The sequence below is a fragment of the Larus michahellis genome, chromosome 2 (assembly GCF_964199755.1).
Source record: "Larus michahellis chromosome 2, bLarMic1.1, whole genome shotgun sequence".
Classification (NCBI taxonomy): Eukaryota; Metazoa; Chordata; class Aves; order Charadriiformes; family Laridae; genus Larus; species Larus michahellis.
The window spans coordinates 56,443,969-56,461,482 of NC_133897.1; the positions used below are offsets into that span (position 1 = coordinate 56,443,969).

Genomic DNA, 17,514 nt, shown 5'->3' on the forward strand with positions numbered 1-17,514 from the left:
ATATGCAGAGAATCAAACATTTCCTAAACTTAACCAGCATACTGCGTGTGTGCTATGTGGTGGCTGTGGCTGTGTGCACGCTTTGCATGCACAACTGGAGAATGCAGAATGCCCTCTCATTCTGGTGCTTCCTGGAAGCTTCACGTTTATTGTGTACGTGCTCAGCAGTTGAACTGTTCAGGGACTGTATGTGTAGCATGGCTGGAAAACGTTGGATTTGCCATCTGCGTCTTACATGATCATGTATTTCTCCCTTAGAAATACTGATGGGAAATCGCATAGAATCGTAAAAAGTTAAGGCTGGAAGGTCAAGGTTCAAGAGGTTATCCAGGCCACTCTGCTGTTCTCAGGCAGAGTAGCTATTCCAGTATTTGTTTAACTTGCTCCGAAGCACTCTTACAGGAACTCCACAGCTTCCCCCAGCAATTTATGCCAGTGCTTCAGTGTCTCGTTAGACAGCTTTTCCCAGCGTCTAATTTGAATCTTCCAGGTTATTGCGCCTCATTCTCTCCACTATAAAATGTAAGACAGACTCATTCTCTCCTCTTTTCATTAGCTCTGCCTGTATTTGAGGCAGGCATCATATCCCACTCAGTCTTCCGTTCTTTACATTAAACATGACCAGTTCGTTCCAGGTGTCTTCATAAGCCTCAGGTAACTCCCAGGCCTTCAGTCACCCTAATTATTCTCCTCCCGTTGGTCCAGATTTTTTCTGAAGCGTGGCATCTGGCTGTGGACACAGTGCCCCCCCTGCAGGGGTCTTTCCAGTGCTTCGTAGAAAAGATGCACTGCAGGCATCGCTCCCACTCACACAGCTCGGTATGGGAGTTGCCTTTTCTTCACTTTTGCAACACCCCAGCATTGCTGGTGGCATGTTCAAACAGACAGGATCATTTTGAATACTAATCCTGCATTCTAACCTATCAAAGGTCCCTCCCAGCATGTCATTGGCATGTAAATTTAATAAGTATATTCTCTTCTCCATCATCCAGGTCATTAGGAAAATATTGAGTAGTGCAGAACAAGGACAGACTTCTGTGAAGTACCGTCCACCCACACTTCTGCTTCCACAGATAGATATTTATCCTCTCAGTTTTGTTTTCTAACTACTTTTGCATTCATTCCGCATCAGTTTCATCTAAACTGTGTTTCCATAGGTTATAAAGAATGTCACACGAGGGAGTGTCGAGAGACTTGTAAAGTCAAACCACCTACTGCTTCTTCCCTGTCCGCAAGGCCAATTACCCTGTCTTAGAGGGAGATCAGATTGGTTTGACACAGTTTGTTCCTAACAATCCATGTTGTCTGTTGCTACCTTGTTTTCTTGCGGGTGCTTACAAATTGTTTGATTATTTTCTTCAGTACTTTTCCATGGGTTGAAGGTTAGTTGACTGGGCTATAATTTTGCAGATCTTTCTTTTTAAAGATAGCTACTACATTTGCTCCTCCATCCTCGCAGGCAAGCACTAATGTCTTTAAGACTGTTCCAGAGAGTGCAAAAGCATCTAACTCCTCTAAATACAATATTTTTCTTCCTTCGCCTAGGCTGAAATCTTTAGTTTTCCCAGAGATTCCCTTGGACAACAGACACAGAGCCCAAACTCCCGCCTGTTTCTAAAAGCTGCAGTCTGGAGGGATGTGGGCATAATGGAGGGGCAGTCCATTTCTGCAGCGTGCAGAGGAGGCCAGCCCTCCTGGTGGACTGCGTCCCTAGGAGAAGATATTATAAAAGTAGATGTTCTGGGTTGGGAGCTCTCTATAGATAAAATCCAGCCCTTGGTGAAGTTGTTTTTAAGGATGACCAGTGCTTGCACGAGTCTGAAATCTGGAAGCCTTTCAATCAGCTTCTCAACTATTATCCCTTTGATACGGTGCCAGGTTTGTTTTTTTTTTAAATGTGCTTGATCCAAAAAAACTCCTCGAAATAATAAAATGTTTTTGTTTATTGATCCCTAGGGAAGTCAGAATAGGCTAAAACTGGTCAGATAAATAATTTTCATTGTTATTAAAAGGTCTTGCTTCATTTTGTGTTATGTCGTTCCATGTGGGAGGTAGAAAAAGGAGTTGTAATTTTTTCTATTCTTAAACAGACCCATAACAGGAATAATGTAATTAAAATTGTTCATATGTATTCCACAGAAAAGTGTCATCTTGAATGTGATCAGATACATTTATCTACTATGCCGTACAATTTGTTGACTACTTAGCATCAGTCATTTCTATGTGTTCTGGGAGCATATTATATATAATTTGAGTATTACTAATGAATTCAGCTTCTTTTCTGAAGTCGTTTGTTCAGTTAAATATCAAAAGAGAAAAACTCATACTCCTTAGAATTCAAGAAATAGATTTAAATTACGGACTTCAAGCAAGGCCAAATAGGCCTTTATCTTTCCCCCTCTCTGAGAATGCAGATAAAAGCTATCACTTAAAAGTTAAGCCTTTTAATACATTTTTTGCAGGCTTATTTTGATCAAGAATCAACATAAAATAAAGGTATAATAAGCAGCAGTCACCTGAGTGTATGAGGACTATATCTCCGTATTTTTAGGCCCTGAAGGGGCTGTACAGAACTACTAGAAGCCAATTCAAAACTGTAAGGTCCATTGTGTACCTTCATTCTGTAGAGAGACTGTGCTTTGAATTTGCTGGGAGTTTTATATAAAAATCAGTTACCAGACAATGTTCCTGTTCTTCAGTCCCACATGAAAGCTTATTATAGGCAGAAGGGATTAATGGTTCTTTCCTTTCCCCCCGAGAACCACCAAAGACTACACTGTTCTAAAATTTGTAAAAAAAAATTTGTAAAGCCAAAGTCACATATCACAGTGTATCATTTGCATCCACCGTACTCACTAAAAATTTTAGGTATGTCTTACTTGATACAGTCCTGATGTGAATGGGGCTCAGAAGTTTCACTGCGTTTTAGGCAGGACAATTTATCCATTGAGAAATAAGGTCTCAACATTTTGATTTGTTTGCTAGGTCTAATTTCATGAAACAAATTATTCCTTTCCATAGGAAAGGGATTTTCCCGGAATTTAATGTTCCCCATTCCCACTCTTCTTGTCCCTGGTCCTGCAGCACGAAAGGACCTCTCTGAAACAATGCTGATTTATGTGGGAATCCATCTAGGGAATAAAAGTTTGATTTCATGAGTCAGAAAACAGGTAAGGATATGTGCTTATTAAAGCAGAATGCTGCTGGGAATGTCATAGGTCTTTTATCACCCATTTCAAACAAGTATTTAGCTTCTAATTAGATTCAGTATCTGATTAAACTGAGAAAAAATGGAAAGTCAGAATTCAAAGGAGCTCAGATTGCTCCTGCTGTAACGCTGTCGCCTGAACTAAGTCCATGGTATTTAATGTTCCTATGGGGTTGGTTCCCCAGAAGTAGATGGGTGAGATGGTGCATTGAAAGTTTCCTATTACTGCTTCATTTTCTAAATACCTATTTTTACATTTTAACATATAGCTCCATCAGCCCTCCCAGACGCAAGTGGGACAAGCAGCCTCACAACCCAATCTCCTGCATTTGGCTCACAGTCAAGCATCTATGTCTCAAAGCCCAGTGCGTCAGGCTTCCTCTTCTTCCTCCTCATCCTCCTCCTCTTCAGCTTTGAGTGTTGGCCAGTTAGTCAGCAGTAAGTATCGCTCCCTGGCTCTCCTTAATTCTCCCCTCTGTTTGTCCTCCTCACTGCCGAGTTTCCTGATCTGCTTTCCCTCTTTTTTTTCCATATAGTAGATTGTATATTGCTAAGTAGAGTGACTCTTACCAGTAAGAACTGCTAAGTGCTGTCATGAATGGGGCTTAAGGTAAACATGCCTTGAAAAATTATAATCGATGCTAAAAATGACCATAAAAACAGTAGCAGCCGTTAGTTGACTTACAAGGGCAATTCTTTTAACTAAAATGTAGTCTATGTTCTTTGGAAATTAGAAGCTTTTGAATCAGTCAATATAATTAATTATATTGCTCAGAGTTCGGTGGGCAGACAGATCCTCCTACTTTTGGTTAGGCTGCTTGTTCGTTACTGTTTGTTTGCTTAGTTAGTATCGCAAACCATTTTACGAACCACAGCACTAACACAGATCTAGAGCGAGAGACCTCTCTTGCCAGGAAAAGCTTGCACAATTTAAACAAGAACAAACTGTAATATGTGGGAGAGGAGGGAGAAGTGTGCTGCGGTGAAATAAGTGAGTTTCGGTGTTAGGATTGTAACAGCTGACCTCCTGAACGGCCCTTTCTTCCAGATCACACAGTTCAGAGTCTTCCCTGTTACCTTACCAGCATTAACTTTGGTCTTTACATAGCAAAAACAACAGGTTAAAAAGTATAGATAAGAAGCATTAACAGTTTTTGCACATCTGCAAAAATCCGAGTGTATTGGATGACCTTGTTCAAAGATACTCCATGTACATATTTCAAGTAAACAAACACTTTAGCTCACGCCATGTTGGTAATGTAAAATACATGAGTGATAGAAGCTTATGAAAGGCTTGGAGAAACTGTCATGCAAAGGAAGATGTGAAAAAATCTTGGTTAGATTATTTCAGAGATTGTTTACATGGGGAAATCAATAGCAGAGCTATAGTGGTAAAATTATGCTCGTATAACTCCCAGTGTGAATACTTTTATTCTGGAATAAAAATATCCACATTGGTAGCTGTAAGTACATAAAATATATAGATATAATTATAGTGATATAAATATACTGCTATTGTTCTGTCAGTAAATTTTCTCATGTAGACAAGCTTGTAGGAAGAAGACAAATAAGAGACTTCATGTTAAAAATACATAAAGTTACCCCTAGTCTATGTGGGAAAAATGACTAAAATAGCTAGTGCAGAATAAGTTACTTTTCAATGGCTAGTCCGGAATAGCCTCCCTTGTGGACATTCTTATTAAAAAATTATTCTAGAATAACTATTGAGGGGGAGTCTACCCCACAATAGTTATTCCAGTCAATTTCCCCACGTGGTTAAGTGCACTACACCATAAAAGCAACATGGAGGGAGCCCTGCTAAGTTTACAGGATAAATCCGTCAAAAGTTAGGAGATGCTAGAAAAGTAGTTTCTTGTGCCACAGTATGTGATTCCTCTTAGAACATGTCTTTTATGATAACGATATACGTTGTGATTAAAATCACGCAATTGTGATTCTTTTCTCATCCTTGCTTCAGTGCGTTCCCAATGGAATTGTTCAGGGATGCAACAGAATTACTAATGCAACAGGTGGGCTGTTGTCCCAGGGTTTGTTCCCTACCTGATTCACTAAACTGTTCCCCAGTTTGCGTAACATTTGAGGTAGGGAGCTGTAGAAGGGTGAAGGATGGTCTTGCTTCGGGCGGTAGAGGGATGAGGAGCTGAAACTTTCTGTCTGCCATGTAATTCCAGTGCAATGGCAGGCAAGTCACTTAAAACAGATTTTTCACAAGTGTTCCCTCAATATCCAGCTTGAGACTCTGGACTTTAATTTACAGAAAAACCTCACAGTACTCACAATTTTAAGTGCACTTTCACTGTGGAGCTGTATAAAGAACCATTTAAAGACACAGTCTAAAAAATCATCTCCTACTTGACCTAGACTGGGTACCCAAAAATGCTTTTTCCCTTAATATCTGTTCATTTCTCCGTGAATGAGAAGGGGAAGACCCATATCTTGTAGAAACACAAGAAAATAAATTAAGATTTAAAGAAACCAGAAGAGCTCAAGAGGAAATGAATAACTGCGTCTTTGGTGAAGAGCTTTAATAGAGGTCTGGGGCCACACTGAACAAGTAAAAAGGCAATACATCAATCAGTTCCTCTGTAATGAAGCACAATTTGTCCTGTGCACTGAATGAGGCAGGGGTCTGGGGAAAAAGAGCTGATAATTCGGGGCTCAAAGACTACGCTACACTGTGTCGTGGGCTACTATAACTCCAGCATTTGTAGCTTCTGAATGTTTATTTGTGCAACTCTAAGGATGTTCTTTTAGCTTTATTTTTTGCTTGGATAAATTTTAAGGTTGTTACAAAAGCAGAATAGTAAAGTAAGTCAGTCATATGGTAAGATAATGCTTATATTCGTAGATGGAAATATGAGATCTTCTGTCAGTGGAATGGATGGAGAGATTGATAGCTTATGTTATCATCTTGTTGGTCCTGCTCTAAAAGGAGTAAGACATGTGCTGTGCTCATGGATTTGGCTGAGCGCAGGGGAGCATGAAGCACAGGAATATCAATTTGGGGAAGAGGGAGAGATACACTAATGAACATAGACTTTCTACTTGTTCCTGTCTTCTTCCACCACTTGTCCCGTTCTAGTCCCATTACTTCCTCACACCGTTCTCCACACAATCTGCGCTCCCTTTGCCTCCATGCTTTTTCTTCCTCTTGCCTTCTCCCTGCGGTCCTTTCACCACAGACCATCATTCCTCAACCTGAACATACTTGAACTTGAATGGGCTCAAACTTGAACATAGGAAGTTCCATCTCAACATGAGGAGGAACTTTGAGGGTGGCAGAGCACTGGAACAGGCTGCCCAGAGAGCTGGTGGAGTCTCCATCTCCGGAGACATTCAGGGACACCTGCCTGGATGCGTTCCTGTGCAGCCTGCTCTAGGTGACCCTGCTCTGGCAGGGGGGTTGGACTAGATGATCTCCAGAGGGCCCTTCCAACTCCTACCATTCTGTGATCATTCTGTGAAGTCCTCATTTCAGTTCCCCTCCAGCTCCCAGTCAGTCTCTGTCCCCAGGCTATATTTGTGTCCTTTTACCAGACTTTTTATTAGGTAGTTTCTGTCCTCCTCTACCTGTTTTATCACTAGTGCCGCCTCTTTTTCCCTATTTTCTTTCCTCTACCACAGTGATTACTACTCTGCATAGTCAGGCCCTCTCTTCCTCCACTTCCAACTCAAATCCTAGCTCCTTAGTAGTCTTCAGATGTTTTTTCCCTTCCACCATTTCTTTTTCTTCAGATTCAAGGTTAATTTTTGCCCCCTCTGCTTCCATATCATGTAGATGCCACTCCCACCCTCCCTGGAAACCATCAGAGCAGTGTGGAAAATGATCACCAAGAAGAGAGGCGAGTCAGTATCTCTGTCTTTACTGCTGTCCTGGCCCATAGGAGGAGAGGTTCTTCTCAATCTACTTCAGCCTTAGGCTGAAGCATCCTCAGTACAGAGAAAATCTTAAAGAAAACTCCACACAGCGGTCTAGCAAATCTCTACTGAATAGATATGCAACTTTGGAAGCTCACATGCTTGGGCTTGTTTGAGACAGATTTTGACTTGGGATTTTTTGGGATGGCCATTACTGACATAACTGCGACATAACCACAATCTCCCTGACACCTATAAAGGCCATGCTTCAAGTTTTAGGGAAACTGAAGCTTCTTAGAGAAAGGAGGTTATTACAATTCTTTTATCCTGGGCAGAACAACATGTTTTATTAGCCTCATTCTCAGAAGTGATTGACCTGAAATTTGTCTTATAATGGCAAATGCCAGTCAAAGTTAGCCATAGTCAATACCCTACCTATGATAATGAATGGCACAGAGAATATAGTTGGAGTGCTTCTCCCTTGCTCAAAACAGAAGAAAACTGGATTAAATCAACAGGTGAGGATTTCAGGGTAAAGAAAGTACTTTTCATACAACCAGACTGAGGAAGGTGTTGTGCTTGGGAATTAATTCACTGGGACTCAGATCTTAGGAGCATTCCAAAGGGAGATGGTATTTATAGGAATCTCCTATAAAAAAAGCATGACGATAATTAAACATGAATAAAGAGTTCTTGAGTTGTTCTAAGTTTATGTTTCAGTCTTCATCGAGTCTCTAGCTACTCAAGACCAACAGACTGAATAGGGTGAGGGACGGATCAACTCATATCTGCCATTTACATAGCATTAGCACACAGTGAGAAGTATAACAGTGATCGTAATGATCCTTGATGGCTGTCCAGCATATTCTTGAGAGCATCTAGCCAACCACAAACTGGAGCTAACACTGCATGCATAAGCCTGCTTGAGCTGGCACATAAGTGACAATGTTCCAGGCCACAAGAGAGCTACCTGCTGTTTCTAGTAACGTAGAAAGAGCCTACAAGAAGGAAGAAAATAGTCAGTTCAGTGGGGAAGGATCAAAACACCGGTGTAGTGAAACATGAAAAGGCAGACAGGATCCTTTCGTTGTCCTTGATAATACCACCCTTTTAGACAAATAGTCTTAATTGATCTTTATGAATTTGAAAATTATTTCACGTGACTAAAAACCCATTTACATACAACTGTGCCCACACACAGGGAAATAAATAGACAGAAAGTCACCCCTATTTTGCTCCTTTGCAGAATCTGTTCAGTTTCTTGGTGCAGGCCCCTGAAGGGCAGGATCACCACTTTTTCAAGCCTATGGCCCATAATTGAACAAAGCCTTCTTAGTGTCCCAGCTCCCACACTGGCTAGCAGAGCTTTGTATAACAGGCCTACAATTGAAATCTAGTGTCTGCCGAAGCCCATTCAAAGTTCTTTTAGTGGGGTGAGGCCTGCAATGGGTGGGTGGTCCTGAAAGAAATCCATAGGCATGAGGGCAGCGAGAAACAACTCGTAGCATCCTGAACATCTCTTTTTTGCTTTACCCCTCCTGAGGCACAATATTGTTGTTTCCTTTTCCTCATTCGTTCCAAAGCTGCAGTCTAGTCCTCCAGCAGAGGTCCTAGAGTCGAGTACCTCGGTAGAGATTTGCCATATTCCAGAAACTGTTGCCACATATAGTAAAGTTCATGCAAAACTAGGCCTATTCAGCTACCTTATAATGTCAATCTAATTGCTTAGAGCAACAGAACTTCAGTAAATAAATAAATATTTGGGGCAAGGTTCTGCACATTTACTGTAAACAGAGTAACTGTCTTTACAAGAGGCCACCTCACATCAGTGAAATAACTAAAGTACTATGAGAAAGGGGTCAGAATTGGGCTTTAATAACTTTAGTGTTCATGTTTCTTGTTTTTATTCCTTTTAATTCCAATAAAATTTTGTGATTTTGCCTTTTTTCTTTAACATGTTTCCTAATTTTACAAAAGGTGCAGTTTTCTTCCTTTTTTAAAATTTCCATTTATCTTTTTATTTCCTGTCCTTCCCCCCCCCGCCCCCCCAGGATTGTTGTGTTCTTTATAGCTTCTACCTTTTATCTCATCCTCACCACTTCATCCCTCACCAGCAACAAGCGCTAGTTCTTCTAAAGACAAAAAGTTATCATTGTTTCCAAAGAAAGGACATTTTAAAAGAATCTCTGCCAGAACAAGGACTGCAAGACTCATATCTACCCTTCCTGTCCCTTCTGTATGATTTCTTCATATTGTCTCATCTTGTGTCTGTTCTTTTTCCGGTTCTTTGCTTTCTCTTCATTCAATTCTACAGTATTATTCATCCTGTTTTCCATTTCATTTTCCTCTTCTCAGATGCATCCCTCTTCTCATTTCTTTAACTTTTCCACCATATGTTCTTTTTGAGGAAATCACCGTTTTGCCCTCATGCTCTGAGACTTGTGTCTCCATGAAGATCCTTTCTTCCATCCAAATTCATTTTACTGTCATCTGTTACTACAAAATTAAAATGCCTCCCACAAACAAATTTTTCTTCTTTCTTTCCCCTGAGCACCAGTCCATTTTCCATTAACAATGTTTTGTCCTGCCTCTCTTATCCAATTTACTTTCCATTGGACTTCCTCTGCCAGCTATTTCTCCTGCTGTCTGACTGGGGAAATCATCCCCTGTAATCCCTCCCATGGTAGAACTCTGCACAACAGAAATTTGCTTTCTCCTTCAGGGTGCACTGCTTTCTTTAAGCAACACTTTCCCCTAAATATTAAAATCACAGCAAATTTGCACTCACCAACAAACTAATGCAGGATTTTCAGAAGAATTCAAAAGTGGAATAGTATTCTCTTCAGTAGAAAAAAAGGGGGTTCAATGCAGGACAGCCTATGGATTTTGTTTCTTCCACTCTGCTCACCCACCTTCACCATCCACCAGGACATGTAGGGGAATTTTAGTTGGCTTCCTTTTTATTAGGGGATATATACACTTATCCCCTAAAATGGTCCCAGACAACCCCCACCTTTCTCTAGCACCTAGTAGTTTCATAGACACAACAGCCATTGTTTATCAGCCCATAATGTACATTGGGAATCTTTAAATGCTGTTACTGTAGATACCAACTCCTCAAGGAGATTGGTATTCTTTTTTTTTTCCTGTTGGTACTGTGCTGCCTTCTCTAGGATATCCACTTAATTTAAAAAGCACTGGTTTATTTCCAGTCTCCAGTCTACTCTTCCTAAAATGTGACATGCGCTATACACTTAACTGTTCTGAGAGCTCAGAATTTATTAAAACAAAGTCCATTATCTATTAATATATATTTATGTATGTGTATGTATTAGTCCAGAGAGTCCAAGATTATGTATTTATGGCATTTTAATGGCAATAGAGTAAAACAGACCAGTGCTGTTATATGATGATGTCAATAGAGTGGTCTTCACAGTACTATTTGAGTTTTATGGAGCTGACAAAAATCAAGGGGCTGCTTCTATGGATTTCAAAGGGCTTTGAATCACACCTGAAGCAGAAGTGATTCTGATTTCATACAAGGGCTATTTTCCCTACAGTTCAGTAGTTTTGGTCGACCTCTGTTAGTACTTTCCTCTTCCCAAAGATGCTATGTAAGAATGAAGCCTCTTTCTCAACAGATACTCCGCCATATATTACAGTCTACTCCCATATTCCTGATGTGCATCACAGGTTTTTTTCTTATCTCAAGGAGAGCCGAGCCTGATTGTTCCTTTGTCCAAGCCCCCCGAGGAGGAAAGGACTTTCCATGATATTCACTGTTGCAACAGTGCCATACCAGAAGGATACAGCAGAACTTGGTAGAATTTCTCTATAATCATGTGCAAGCAAATAACCCCCCCCTTAGCTTTCTTACCTCCCTTTTTATTCCTAACAGGAGTTGGGGAGGTTTACAGGTGCCAGTTGCCATAGCATTTGCTACTTTGAAAGTTCTCTGGGAACACCTGAATTGTCCTTTGTCACATCCCTAATAGCCTTAGTCAGAAGCCTTAAAGTGACGGAAGGAAAGAGGTGAGGAAGGTCACCATCTTAGTGCACTTTACTTAAGGGAATCTCTGAGGCCATTATCATTTATGATAGTTTGTGCATTTATCAGTTGCTCTTCAGAGACCCAAAGGGCAGATAAGCATCCAGCTCCATTCTGTGTCTCTGAAAATCAGAGCTGGTATGCTAGATAGACTGTCTATGGGGTAAGTAGGAAAATTTCACACCTCTAAAGGCAATTACTTTACAAACCTGAGTGGCCCCTGTCATAGAGCCAACTACTTCAAGCCGAATAATACCTGCCCTAGCTTTAAACTGAATGAGTGCGTGCGTGTGTGCACAGGGGAGCTCAAGCACAGCACCGACAGCAGGAGGGACGATTCTGAGTGTGGAGCATTGTCAAAACTGGATTCAGCCTATGTGCATGTTTGGCTGTATGCATAGTTCATGTGGTCCCTTGTTGCATAGACGAGTATTTTTAAAACAATATTGGTATGTGTGCTTCTTACGCTCAAGTTGTGAATTGATATAGGTTAAATTTATATAGCAGAAAAACCTCTTCCCTCTGTCTACTATTGGACTAGAAGATTTTTTTATAGGACGTTTCCATCATAAGGGAATTTTACATCAGGTTTATAAACCCCTGAAAATAAAAGCTTTGATAGTGTAATGCTGACAAGCTGTTAGCTATAGCAGTACTAGCAGGAGCCACTCTCATATAGGGTTCAGAATAGTAATGTAGTCTAGTACCGTCCTTGGACAACTGCTTGCATTTACAGAAATTGATGGGTTATTGTGCTGCAAACTTTTCACCTAAGAAGTCTGAGGAATGAGGTGGAGAACAATAGAGATGTCTCACTGAGAGAATGGCCTCACTACACGCAGGATTGCACAACACTTTGAAATCTTCCACCATCCCAGTCCCATGCTGTCTCCGACTTGGCAAACGCTTTCATTTAGCCAGGGATCAGTAGCTTGGGGGGAAAAAAAAGTTCCATTCTCCAGCTGTTGTGTCATTTCCCTTGATAAGTCTTAAATTGACCGAGTTATCCAGCACCAAAGGAGCCTTCCTGTGGTAGACATGCTTTATTATGTGCCCTTTCAGGGACAAAGGCTTCTGTGTCAGTAAACTGCTATGGAGAGGAAGGACAGATTTATTTTCACAGCATCATAAGCATTATCTTCTGAGGGACTAATGTAAAAGTAAAAAATTGTGCAGCATTACCATCCAAAACCTAATGGCTGGTGTGGCTGCTTCTTGATTATCAACCTGATGGGAGGTGGAATGAAAAGCTTGAAAGGCTGCTCCTCAGAAGGGGCATATTTGAAAAGATGATTTTTAAATTAAGGACCTTTTAAAGGCAGCATTTTGTTTAGGCTTGTTCATTTGCTGGGTTATTTGGGACGTTTGCCTGGTGGTTTGGGTTGGGTATTGTGCAAAAGGGAAGGAAGGTTTGTGAATCTCCTTATTTGGCATTAGTTTTAGGTAAAGCAGAAAGTCGTGATTTCAAATCAAAAACCCAAGCAGTTCCTGCATATATTTAGCCCTCCGCACAGACTGCAAATAAATATATTAACACCAGCCTTCCTTATGTATGTGATAAGAAGGGGAAACAGGGAATGGGACTTGTCAACCTGGGGGACATTTTGCAAGGCACAAATGACAGTGAGGAGCCCAGGCACAGCCTCACTCAGAGGTGAGTTGGCCGTTTTCTGGAGTTCAGCAACAAAGTCTGTCTTTGAAAATCTTTCACAAGCCCCTGGAAACACTGCAGCCCAGTTAGCATTTTAGCAATCTGAACACGCTTCGTAACATACCTGACAAGGCAAGCCTGTTTCTGTTTGGGGAAGACGAGAAAGGGATAACTCTTTTAAAAAATGAACATGGACATCTTGACAATGAAAGCTGGTGTGACGTGAAGAACTGACATGATTAAAAAAAATATTTCAACAGATCCTCAAACAGCCACTGGAGAGGTGGATGGGGTCAATCTGGAAGAAATCCGCGAATTTGCCAAAGCTTTTAAAATCCGGCGCCTGTCCCTTGGCCTGACACAGACTCAAGTTGGCCAAGCCCTAAGCGCCACGGAAGGCCCAGCCTATAGCCAGTCTGCCATCTGCAGGTAACAAGTTATATCATAAACTCTCCTCTCCTCTCTTTGTTCTTAATAATTACTTAGCTTATTGTGAGGAGCATGCTTGTATTTGAGTCTCATGTCTTTAGAATGTATTATTTAATCTGGGACTTAAATTAGCCAATAAAGTTGGTATCTGGCAGCTAAAATGTTTTTATTGTGTACCCGTAAAGTAACTTCAGTCTTTTTTTCCCTCCTCCTTTTTTAAGCAAGTGAGAAACAATGTGCCTGGCATTGAGACTTAATTCAGTAGACGAGCTGGAGACCCTGCTGATGCTGGATAAGCACCAGCTGACCCTCTTCATACTGTGCCATTTTCTACAGATAGGGTTACTGAACAAATATTTCATGGCTGCATCCCTGCTAAGTTAAAACCTGTATTACTGTGGTTAGCACTTCACATATAGGATGTTAATGATGATTTACCTAGGCAACGCAGAAGGGAAAAAATGATCCTTCTTGCTATCTTGCAAACCAGCAGCTATTCATCTTTTTTCACCCAAATATTTACTAAAGAAACAAATAGACAACCCATGTATGCAAAACAAAAGTAGAAATCTGCCCTAATCATAAGAAATGATAATACAGTCTTGACAGAGTTAAAGTAGTTAGAAGCAAATACCGTATATGCATGTATGTGTGTTACAGTAATCCCATGTTTATGCATGAGGTAACAAACACACTTAGGTAACAGCTTTTCCCTCTTGGGCAATGCCTTATAGTCCTTCTCCATCAGTGAAAGCCAAGAAACCAACTCTAAGCTCATTTAAGTGGATTTTGTTCTTGGTGATCCATGAAATGCTCTGTCTTTTTATCTGCTCTTTATACTTTTAATGTATTCCCCATAGAACGGAAGTGTACTTTTCCTGCAGTTTAAGACTAAGGTTATAAATAACATCAGTATGGGGTAGTGAGCTTGCAGCTCACATTTTGCTCAATGATTTTCCATAAAACCCATTGATTGTTGTTAAATACAAAAAGCTCCATAGGATCCTCTCACTTCTATGGTCTCCCCTACTGTTTTTTCTTATAAGATACCTCCCTGTAGAAAATAACCTTTATTCAGTCTATACAAGGATACTACTGCTGGGAAATTTGTTTCAAGACTTGTATATCGTTATACCAAACAACACGTACTGCAGTATCAACACTAACAAGCAATGCCAATGATATGAATGCTATTGCTCCCTGTTGCTAAGGATTAATTTTATTATTTTTTTTTCTTTCCCGTGGTCGATTGGTAAAGAATGCCTAAAACGGGTGGAGCTTTTAGCAATTGCCAATTTGTTGTAGCCTTAAGTTTCTGTTTAACATACTATACTTTAAAGTGATAAACTGCAGTTTCCTTTGGTTTTGTCTAGTTTGCTGTCTTCTCATTTCCTCCGTCTACCTCACACCTGAGAAAACCACTGGGGACAGTTTGAATTTTACTCAGAGAAAGGGTTCCCCACTAATCGATTATCATGAAAACCCCAATAAAGATGAAGTTGGAGCAGAGACATGGCTAACAAAAGCCATAATGTGGAGACCTTTTACAGAGGACTCCTGATAGGGGCATATTGCTCAGAACACAAGGACTGGGTGCAGAAGCTGGTCCCAAATACTTGCAAGGTTATAGGTTTTTTTTATTTCCTTTGACCCTGCCCCGAGATGGATATCACTTTGGGGTGCAATGACCTGTTATGACTGTGCATTTCTTGTTAAGCACCAAGACAAGCTGCTTCAGTGGCAGTATTCCGTTCCTTGGAAATCACAGGTTTAACTTTTCTTTTAATGGTAACAAAGGAGTTTCAGTATGAACTCCAAGGTAATGGAAAGAGCAGTAAGTTAAGCAAGTTGAACGACCAACTCAGAGACACAAGTAGAGTCTCTTGGTGGCCTGTCCAGGTCATATCAGCAATATGCGACCTTGCTGATATGTTCTGCGTGCAAACAATGGCGTTTTCTTAGCTTGAGACAATGCGTTCTAAAAGATACACTTCAGCCTGAAATATCACTGGACACCAAGGAAGGACACCTTCCAGTCAATACCACACTAGGATCCCAGGCACCAGTTGCAAATTCTTTGGAGTGTTATTATCTGAAATTATTACTTGCCTTATTCTTTGTTTGTGAGAAATGCTTTGTTTCTTGCTGGAATATTTTTTCTGCAGTCGCCACGTGCTGAATAGACACTAAAGATTGCCAACTCCAGTCACCCAGTTGCTTTGCACAAAGGCATTGATTTGGTGGGTCTCATCTCCAGAGCACGTCGTGATTAGCGGCGGCTGCGGTGCTTTAGCACGGGGCGGGCTGGAGAGTGCAGCAGCGCCGCGCAGTAATTGTTGCCTTTCCACAATGTTAAATACCGCAATGCGCGAGGCGGACATAGGTGAAGCGGGGAAATACGAACGGGTGGCATCAGAGGAGATGGGTTAAGACTTTTTTTAATGCGTAGCAAGAGAGGATGAAGTCGGTAAATGAAAGAAACAAGTACTTATAATATAAGACTTGAATTGTCAACTCAGCTCTTCTGCTTTTTTTTTTTTTTGAAAGGATTAAAGCTTTGTGTGGCTGCTTTTCCAGATGTTTTATAATACTTGTAAAATCTGGTTTGGCAAAAGACTTTTGATGGCAAAATGATATATAGAAGACCTCATTTACAGGAAATGATATCATTCTGGTACAGTTTGCAGAAATCCCACAATAAACCCAGCTTGGTGCCACAGCATATTAGTAGACTATTATGCTGGGTTTCATCTGGAAAACATGAGTCTGTCTTTGCACATTGTGGGGGCAGTCAAGATAATTGCAAAGTGTCCAGCTGTTTCAGCTGAACACCACCGTAGCTATGGGAGTCTTTTTCCGACCCAGAAAAGGGATATAGCGTTAACTTGCAAACAGTGAAAATTGCTGAAAAATGAAAGGAAAGGAAACCTGATATTCAGAGGCTGGTAGCTGCCATTGGTTTGTATTATTAAAGCTGTGGTGTTTGGACAACATGGGATGGGAGGGGAAACAAAAGGATTAATCACAAAGACGAGATGATAAAGAGCAATTGCCTTTGATGTCATTTCCTGTAATTAGACTTAGCCTTAAGGATTTTGAAGATCGTCAGAAATATGAAAACGCGGCTCATAACCTGTATTATTTAGTGTACTTAGAATTTGTTGTAGTGCTCGTTTTGTGTTAGCTTAAATATCTAGCTAAATATATATATATATATATTTATAGATATACCTATCTGATAGTTTTCGTAATCCGTTGTAAATTACCTCTGCCAGTCAATTAATCAGGCAGGCAGGAAGTCCCACCCTGGCAGAGCATCAGTGTAAGACTCTTCTTTCTCAATTTTCCCTCAGACACACCATCCTGAGAAGCCACTTTTTCCTACCACAGGAAGCCCAAGAGAACACTATAGCTAGCAGTCTGACAGCCAAACTGAACCCTGGCCTTTTGTATCCTGCCAGGTTTGAAAAGCTGGACATCACCCCTAAAAGTGCCCAGAAGATAAAGCCGGTGCTTGAGCGGTGGATGGCTGAGGCTGAGGCCCGCCATCGAGCAGGTATGCAGAACCTTACCGAGTTTATCGGAAGCGAACCATCCAAAAAGCGCAAGAGGCGTACCTCATTCACGCCACAAGCCCTTGAGATCTTGAATGCCCACTTTGAGAAGAACACGCACCCCTCTGGGCAAGAAATGACAGAGATTGCAGAGAAACTGAACTATGACCGGGAAGTAGTTAGAGTTTGGTTCTGCAATAAGAGGCAAGCACTGAAGAACACAATTAAACGTTTGAAACAACACGAGCCTGCGACAGCAGTTCCTATGGAGCCTTTAACAGACTCTCTGGAAGAAAACTCCTAAAACCGAAACAAAACAAAACCACACACAAAAATCCTGCACCAACAGTAACGTAACCATTCGAACTCTGTGAAAATACCTGTTCATCACCCTTGTAAGTAAAAGACTGAGAAAACTACAAGAAGGACAGAACAGTTTATAAATGTCCGTGGGTTTTCCTATTTAAAAAACAAAACAAAAAAATACACAACACTTGGTGTGTGTGTGTGTCGTAGAATTAGTTCCCAAAAAAAAAAGAAAAAGCCAGTTTTTTTAAATGGACTTAAAGTAAACCAAATAACTGCTTACTTTTTTTCTGTATATTATGAAAATGTGAACACATTTTAAGGAAAAACAAAACAACAACAAAAAAGAAAAAAAAAAAGAAAAAAAAGAAAAAAAAAACTTTATCTGTTTAAAAGAGAATACAAGCCTGCCACCTGGAGGAGTGATTGTAGCCTTTCA

General features: G+C 40.7%; 1 protein-coding gene across 2 annotated transcripts in view; it reads left to right on the forward strand.

Annotated features, from left to right (window-relative positions):
* Positions 1 to 17,296, forward strand: part of POU6F2 (POU class 6 homeobox 2) — a 315,292-nt gene extending 297,996 nt beyond the window's left edge. For both annotated transcript variants that reach the window (XM_074573496.1, XM_074573495.1), the window contains 3 exons: positions 3,478 to 3,646; positions 13,047 to 13,215; positions 16,569 to 17,296. In XM_074573496.1, coding sequence (XP_074429597.1) covers positions 3,478 to 3,646; positions 13,047 to 13,215; positions 16,569 to 17,073 — 843 coding nt within the window. In that variant the 3' untranslated portion in view covers positions 17,074 to 17,296. The remainder of the gene's footprint in view (positions 1 to 3,477; positions 3,647 to 13,046; positions 13,216 to 16,568) is intronic.
* Positions 17,297 to 17,514: the final 218 nt, after the last annotated feature.